The sequence below is a fragment of the Branchiostoma floridae genome, unplaced genomic scaffold (assembly GCF_000003815.2).
Source record: "Branchiostoma floridae strain S238N-H82 unplaced genomic scaffold, Bfl_VNyyK Sc7u5tJ_1578, whole genome shotgun sequence".
In the NCBI taxonomy this organism is placed as follows: Eukaryota; Metazoa; Chordata; class Leptocardii; order Amphioxiformes; family Branchiostomatidae; genus Branchiostoma; species Branchiostoma floridae.
In genome coordinates, this window is record NW_023365773.1 from 192,882 (window position 1) to 201,743 (window position 8,862).

Here is an 8,862-nt window from a genome sequence, read left to right on the forward strand (position 1 = left end):
TCAGACGACGTATGCCAGCTATGGACTATGCCACTGGCAAGGGGGTGTTGGACTGCAACCTGCAATACGCGAAAAGGCTGACGGGCGCCGAATAAGTCTCTACCAGTCTCCGGGTCGCTGGAAAACCGTAGAAATTGAACAAATAGAGGAGTAACGCCACGTTTGTCGGAACTTCAAAGACTAGCCACATATCTATATTCGTACCATTCCAGCAGCAGTAGCTTATAGCATTAATTGAAGGTGTAAATTTATACACACAACCGAAGATAGCCTCTCCTGTTGGAAGGAAATATGTAATGATTTTCCTTCTAAAGAAGGCAGGAAAACGCCAACCGTGTTATACATGTAGTACGTTCATCTTCGAAAGAAAAAAAACTCATGTATATTGAATATTTCTTTGTTGTATTTGCACATTTCCATACGTACTTACATGTACATATTCATATTTGTTTGGAATTTTCTGCATGTGTACAGTAGTTAGCTGTATAAATACATACACATGTATAAATATCTAAGGTATAAACGTACAAAAAATACATTGATAATCGTGAAAATCCTAAAAGGATATCTGCAATGCTCTGCTGTACTAGAAAACTGTCCTTTTCTATATTCGCAAGAACATGACAATATCATACTCCAGAGTACTATTTCACCAAATATACTTTGCTCCGCCAGCAATACCACAAAATTCGTTACTAGGGAAAAGGACTTTACATACCGCCACATCTGTCATCTTAGATTGCTATAATTCTGTTCGATTCTAACATTTCTGATAGTGATAAAATGTTGTCTCTGTACTATCAGCGAAACTTAATGTTGCAAATGTGACAGCATTTCTTCAGTAGAATGTTTAAAATCAATTTCAAATCTCCTCTGTTAGAACGATTTATAGGGGTATTCGTGAAATATTTTACCTAGATAAACATGGGTGTTATTATCTAACATTAGCAGGTTTGACTTCACCGATTATAACGTTTATATGGCTTCTTTACCTTCAGGTTAGAAATAAACTGGTTAGAAATACATGGCTATGAGTTATGAGGTAATAGTAGCAATATTAAATGCTAATATCCATGTTAAACATTGCAATATATACAATATATTCGTCGCCAGGCAAGAATTCATGTATTCCTGCAGCTCCAAAAGCTATCGCCATGTGGCGCTTTGGATCCATGGTGACTGGCCAATATTAGTACAGTTCTTTAGACCCCACTGTTAGGTTATGCCCGACCTAGTATTAATCTATAATGTCAAGAACCTTGACAAAATATATAGCTTATATACAACTTTCAAAATGATATCAACCTTATCAACAATGTGATAATACAAAATATACAGGTATATGTAACAGTTGCAATCTTATCAACGTACTGTTTCTTCATTTTTTATACAACATCATTTTGTTGTAACACTGTCACAATATGGGACACTTTGTTTCAGTCTTATCCCAAGAATGTTCATAACGTTTGTTTCTAGGCTTCAATACAGTCTGCTACAACCATGTCTTGTCTCCATTGTGAATTAATTCCCCTGAGTCCGCCCGTTTCATGACGTATTTTCAAGAATTCAAGAGATGTTAGAAGTTGTTCACGTCCGAATTAAAATCAGATGTCGTCCAGCATCATGAACTGAACAGACGTGGAGACAGTCCATTTGTATAGTAACCATTTCTTGTCTTAGTCGCGGATTCCTTTGAGTCTGACCATTAAAACCTATCAGCTTTTCGTTACATCTTCTAAGGAATGCAACCAAGGCTATCCTTCTTTACGTCCACTTATAGATCAGATGTCGTCCAACATCGCGAACGCGTCGTCCAGAGCGACCGACACGGCCTCGCCGTACTCCGAACCGTCCTCGGAAGCCCTCGACACCGACGACGGCGTCCGAAGCAGCGCCAAGTCCTTCCGACCGTCCTTCGGGAGAGCCGAAGCAGGCTGCTGTTGAGATGTCCCGTTTGTGGAAGGGTCTGAACCACGCGATCTTCTTGGAGGAGCTTTCACGCCTTCACTTTCCGTCTTAGGGGATGTTGAAGGTTTGGAAGATTGTTCTTGAGGTGCTGGACTGGTCTTGACACTTGGAGACGAACTTCTTCCGTTTCTAAGACCCCCGTTTTCGGTCATCTTTTGTTCAGCCGGAGGAGAGGCGTTCTTCTTATTCTCCTCGTCGGTCAGCAACATGGCGGCATGGAACAGCGGGTTCGAACTGGAGTTCATGAACCTGGCGACCCCCCGCGGCCGCCTGCCCTTCGCCACCCCGGCGCTAGGCGGCGTTGTGGTAGAGGTTGGCGACGTGTGACGGTCCCTGTTGAAAGGCATGGGTGTGTACGGAGACAACCTCGCCGGGGAGAGCTTGGACACAGTTGGTTTGTCTCGTGTTCTACCAGGGAGTTTTCGTGCTTCGCTGGTTTTTGGCGTCGTCTGGGATACTTTCGGGGTTGAGTCGGGAACCTTCGGCGTCGTTTCGGCCTGAATTTTCGGTGTCGTCTCGGGCACTTTCGGTGTCGTTACGGGCACCTTCGGTGTTACCTCGGCCACTTTCGGCGCGGACGTGTCGGGAGTCCTTGGCGTGGAGTCGGGAATATTCGGTGGTGTGTCGGCAACTTTCGGTGTTTCGGCCACTTTTGGCGTTGTCTCAGTAACTTTCGGTGTGCCGTTTTCGACTTCAGCTTTTACCGTTCTCGACGTCGGTGTGGATTTGGCGGATATGATTTCACTCTGCTGCTCCGGGGTTAACGCTTTGTAACTCTCCGTGCGGCTGAGGTTAGGCGTGCTCGGTAGAGGGGGGCGGCCAGGGGCGGCGGGGGGCGCGGAGTCCTGCTGAGCGAGCTGTCTCTGGGAGGCGGTGAGCTGGTCGGGACTGGGCAGGGGCGGACGGGACGGGGTCTCGCTTGCTGCCGGCACATGCTCTGGTCTAGGAGACTGGTCAACTGATGAGTTTTGTTTGTCAGGACGATTGTTTAGGTGTTGTATGATGTCGTCTATGTTTCTCATTGGTGGAGTATCTGTCACTTGGTCTTTTTGTGCTGTCGTACTCACCGACGGCCCGTTAAACTGTCCCGTCTTTCTTGCTGGTGCCTCGAAACTCGACGATTCGGAAAGTTTTTCTTCGATTTCGTTTGACGACGATTTCTCCTGTGATTCTTCTCTCTGTGACTCGATGTCCGTTTTGGCCTCGGGAGATGAAAAGCTATCACCTTTTCTGTCCTCATCTTCATCATCTTCATACGTTTTTAGAAAGCCCTTGTACTTAAAGCGAGGCGTTCTTGAGTCACTCCTTGCAACCTCCGTCCTTTTTTTATCACTCCTTATGCCCTTTATCGTGTCCTCCTTAGTAGAACCAAGTAGACTCGAGAAAAACGAGGCGTCTTTCGTCTTCTCGGACTCCGGTGTGGACCGGCCGCTGCTGCTGTCGTCATCAAACCGAGCCCCGCGCGTGCGCCATGGCTTCCGGGTCCTCCATGACGTCAGAGCTGACCCCACGGACGACACGACGTCATCGGTGGGGTCACCGCCGATACCGACGCTCGGGGTCACTGCAGTAGGCTCTGACGCTTTCTTCTGCATACTTGGGCTGTCTAAGATGGACTCAAACGTCTTGGACTCTTGAACGACCGTTGGCTCCACTTGTTTCTGTGGCGTCACCGGTACCTCTTCTTCTTTCTCTGTTTTTAAAGGAGTTTCTATGGATGCCGTTTGTGTTGATGTGTCGCTATCAACGTTTGACTTCTCTGACTCCGAACTACTAGACTCAGACGACGCAGATTCTGTAATCCTGTAAGTTTCTTCTGGTTTTGCAAACGTCAGAGCTTTTTCCTCAAACTGTTCGTCAATTTTAACAACCTCTGGTTCTGACAGGGTTTCTATGGTAACCGGTGACGATACCTCGTCGACTTTCGCGACTGATTCGAGTTCTGAGCTCATCTCTTTCTTTGAGGTTGGCGACAAATCGAACGATTTCCAAGGTGGCTCCGTGTCTGTCACTGTCCTGGCTTCTCCCGTTTCCGGCTCGAGGTGCAGAGGAGAGCTGGTGACCTGTGTGGATGGTACTCCGATCTCCGGAGTATCGGAGAAAAATCTCTTCCTGAGCGGAGTGATGGGACTGAAGGGCGGGCTGTGCGGCTCCTCCACCGCCAGGCTCTCCTTTAGAACGTCGCCCTTTGACCCCTCAGAGGAACCTGATGACGCGGACGATATGGAGACGCTGTCATCATCGACGCCATCTTTGCTCCTGAAGGACAAGACCGTGACCTCCGGCTCCCCGTTCAAAGATGGCTGCTCCGTATTCAGTTTCGGAACACCGGAGGAGTCGAGAGTGGAGAAAATACTCTTCTCAAAACTGTCCCCCATGATAGTCGGTGGAGGTTTGTCGAGAGAGAAGAAAGTGTCCGAATCGTTGACCTTGTCGTCCGACACAGAAATCCGTTCCGGGATCTGCACGGAGACGGTTCCGTCGTTCTCCCCGGCGGAGGCGTCGGTGCTGCTGGAGTCCTCCGCCGGCATGGAGATGGAGCAGGTCGGCGCGTCCGACCCCGAGTCCGAGTCACTGATCATCTCTACTCCCAGCGTCATCGGCGCCACGTCATGCCCGTTTGGTATGACGCCATCGGGAGGGAGGTCGGACTGATCCACTTCCACTGGTTTGTCTATCTGGATTTCTACTTTCGGTTCTATCTGGATTTCTACTTCCGGTTCAACTTTCGTTTTCGTAACCTGATCTTCTTCAGGTTTTTCTTCAGGTTTTTCTGTTACCTCTACTTGTGAGATTTGAGCTCTCTGTAGGTCGGGCTGGTTCACTTCCATTGCCTTCTCTATCTGAATGGCTACGTCCGGTGCTACATTTAGTTCCTCGGCCGTTTCTTCTTCAGGCTCGTCTGCTACGTCTACTTGTGAGATTTGAGCTTTCTGTACCACCGTGTGTGGTTTGATTGACTCCATGGTCGGCTGTTCGCTCTCTAAGGTGTTTAGATCTTCCTCAAGGTCACTCAAGGTCAGTTCTTCTTCTAATGTCGTGTCACCTTGGAATACGTTCTGCTCCATGTTGGGCGACATGTCCTTCTGCAAGTACCCGGGCATTTCTATAATAGTCTCCTTTGAACTTGCCGAACTCAGGGAAAGGCTGTCGCTCCTTTCGAGATCAAAGGAGATATTCTCCTTAGGTGCAAGGTCATTTCCGGGAATGTCCGACACTTGATACAGCTTGCTCCTGTCCTCCGGAATGTTTGAATTTTCAGGTGTAACTTTAGGCACCTCTTTGTTTTCTAATAGTTTCGCGTCCTTTCCGAGACTGTCAAAATCGAACATTCGATTAGATTCGTCCTTGCCCCCAGGTGTGACCTCTGTGTCCTTGATGACGTTTTCCTCATCAAAGTTGAAGGGACTTTTGACCGACATGACAGACGTCAGGATGTCGTCTGTGTCCCCGAGTCCTCTCATTTTCAACGAGATGTTGTCCAGGTCAATGTCAGAGTTCAGCGAAAACCGCGAAAGAGAGTCACTGTCCCGTCGTACATCCGGGGCCTTTGACGCATTCGATTCCTCCTCAGGAATGTCCAGCGTGATTTCTTCCGGTTTCTCTGCGACGCTTTTCTGCGGAGTTTCTATTTCTATCTTTGTGGGACTTTCCGCAACGTCCACCGCGACTGGCCCGTTGGTTTGGACAACGCCGTTGTCCGGATTCTTCCCGTGATTCACCGCGCCGTTGACCTCCTCCCCGATCTCGTACCCAGGGTTCTCTGTGCCCTCCTTCTCGGATGGGGGAGGGGGGCTGGTGGAGGGCTGGCCGTCTTCCTCAGATTCATACCCGGCCTCCCGTCGCCGTTTCTTATACACGAAGTAACAATACAGCGGCACGCATATCAAAAACACCACAACGAGTATCACGCCGACACAAATCCCCGCGATCTGGCCGTTCGTCAGCGCCATCTTGGATTCAGGTCCGACCCGCGAAAGTCTCAACAAAAGAACATCAAGAAAAGCGTTCCGTTGTTACTCCACTGGTTGGTAGGAATTGTTCCCGTTGTAGGTTCACGATGTAACTTGTTTAAGACAGACTGTATTCACATCAGCGCCGGAGGATAACTTTTTATGGAGTTTCTTTGGTTACGTCCTACAGAAAGGTCGTCCCATGGTGCGGTTCAGTGGCCACAGGAGCAGCATAATCTGTAACATAAACAGGGTGTATTAGAATACCTCACATAGATTACATCGTTATAACGTGTTGTCAAAACGTGTGCAGTAACTCAGGACGGTTGGCATCAAAGCACTGTGTGAGTTATTCTCATTGACAACCCCAAACAGATACTGAGCTACTGAATACAAGTCAACCAAATACCTCTCTGTACAATACACACGGATGGCCTCAATACTGCTGTAAACGACTTTTAAGTAGCTTAAAAGCTACAGTACGGTCCAAACTAGAACTTTAAGTATATGTCAGACTCTATAGGTTTCAACTGAAGAGAGAATGTTACTGGTCATTTCGGCAGGTTTCAACTGACGGGGAAATTTTGACAAGTATGATCAAAAGAAGACTGTAGTGGCCTTGGTACTGAAACCATTCTAAGTAGCCGATGTAAGCTTAAGAACAGGACTTTTTTGACTCAAAAGCAGGTGGCTACCACAAGACCACGGATACTATAAAATTTTATCTTCTGAAATTCGTCTTTTCACCTACACCGGGAACCCAAAAGTGTGTACACACATTCAGGGAGGGAGGGAGGGCGGTCTGTTCCGTGATAAACAATGGCGCCGCGGCAGCACATAAACACAGACCCTGCCCCGGTATGTCCTGAATGCGGTCCGACAGCTCCGGCAGAACAACGATTAGCCCCCCTTTTCACTAGACGGCGATCGCGCTGCGCTCTCAATGCGACCTAAATAGGATATTTGTAATCTTCGCTTTCACACTGGATACATCACCAAAAAAAAACGCAAAATTGTGACTGACAAGACAACAAAACACACAAAGTGTACAAATATTCTTTTCTTTTCTTTATAATAGGTTAAGCGATATGTCAAATTTGAGTCGCACAGAGAGCGCGGCGAGGGCGCCATCCTAGTGGAAAGGGGGTTTAACAGCACGTACGCACTTTGGCGGCAATTATGGGTAATACTCATTTAATGTTGTTGTTTATCGTTGGAGCCATTTAGACACAGAACGCGGAACAATGTTGAAATTATTTGCATAGATAAGAGTTACAAAGTTAGTTTTCAATGTTGAACATTATTTTGAGTCATCTGAACAATCTTTTAAATTTACTAAGGTGTCAATAACCAACTTATCATTCTGTTGTTCTATCACTTGTGTTCTTTTCATAACAATTGTTACTTAGCACGGTAACGCACGGTTACATACAAAACACGAATTACTCGTCGATTTTGAAACAAAAATGCTTTTGCTTGGGAATGAATTCCAGTCGATGCTAAACCACATTCTAAAACCGTTATGGCATAAAAGCGTGTTTCCAGTGCAAAGGGTACCTTGTTCATTTCTGGGTGCGTTTTGCAAACATCTGAACTTATTCATAAAGATATGGACAGAGATACTTAACATTTCTGGACAGATGACACTTTTGATTTAAGAAAAAAAACGCACTTTAAAACCGCAGTACGATACTTATAAGTTGAGTTATAATTTGTATATATAGAGTCAGTGTAAAGGTGTAAATCTATTGTAAAGGACGCCCTTGCACGTTCCTAACAACATTCTTGGTGCATTTTGTAAACAGCCGACCAGAGGCCACGGCAGAGCGCCGCGGGCCAGGTGAGTCACACAGACATTCCTCGGGACGTCGCCTGCTCACCTGGACGGAAACTCAGGTGAGAAACAATGGCGCAAGGTCACCACCAGTCACGACGGTTCAGCCTCCTCAAGGACAAATATGTTTAGAAAATTCTATAATCTGTTTTAATCGCATACTTTGACAGCGTGGCAGCTATACTAATGTAAATTTAGATAGAGAAAGATAGACATAGGTGGGAATATAGACATACAGATAGATAGATGACATGTATGCATGCATACTCGTTTCATTGATATTTTGTACTTGGTATTTCTTTGCAAAGCTTGAACCTTTATTTATTCATGAAAGCTCAAATCAGCTTTTAATTGAGGTCATGAGGGAAGAGGCAAGGATCAGACAAAGTATACAACAGAGATAGAGTTTACATCGTTTAAAGTCCTTATGAGTCTTATAATGAAATATGTGTTGCTTTTTGTAATGCTTTTTCCAAACCCCTTAGACTAAAAGTAGTAAAACGACCCAAGCCCCACATTTTAACTATGCCGCGCGCCTATTGTTATAGTAACTAATGTACATACATTCCCAAAATACTTGCTGCTTCGCTACTTCTGTTATAGGCTGGTAGAAATGGAAACAAACACTAGAACATCTCCATACCAGCCCTGCCAGGCATGTAGCGGATTGTTGTGGAATCTGCTACACTTTTGTCGCTACTGAAGTCTGGTGTGTAGCAGAAAATGGTTCAGATTCCTGTGGGCATAGCTTCGCCATAGGTAACTAACATCGCCTGTTTTTATAATATTATGTGCTCTTTTCTAGTATATCCCTAGGAGAAGGCGAAGCGTTAAAGACACAAAACGAGATGAATTTATATCATACGGGACATTTCAGCCAAAATCATTAATTGAAACACATAAATTTAACACATACGGAAAATTAAAAAAAAAAGATTTGGAGAGCATACATATTTTTCAAAGTTTATTTAGTCATTAACGTAAAAGTTTTACTATGATTTTACGTAATCTGTATGTTGGTTGTAATTCTATGTTATCCATGTATTGTATTATCCTGTCTCCTTGCAGTAGACAACTCAAGAACAGTCGAGACAGATTTGTGTTGCA

The 8,862-nt window shown here is 45.7% G+C and overlaps 1 protein-coding gene across 1 annotated transcript; it reads right to left on the bottom strand.

The window, feature by feature from the left end:
• Positions 1 to 1,781: 1,781 nt before the first annotated feature.
• On the bottom strand, positions 1,782 to 5,921 carry LOC118408364 (protein piccolo-like). Its single transcript, XM_035809128.1, has one exon. The coding sequence runs from the start codon at positions 5,919 to 5,921 to the stop codon at positions 1,782 to 1,784; it is 4,140 nt and encodes a 1,379-aa protein (XP_035665021.1).
• Between the last annotated feature and the right edge of the window lie 2,941 nt (positions 5,922 to 8,862).

Bases quoted from the DNA above. Each gene is read 5' to 3' on its own strand.
- LOC118408364 (XM_035809128.1), bottom strand. From the start codon at position 5,921: ATGGCGCTGACGAACGGCCAGATCGCGGGGATTTGTGTCGGCGTGATA.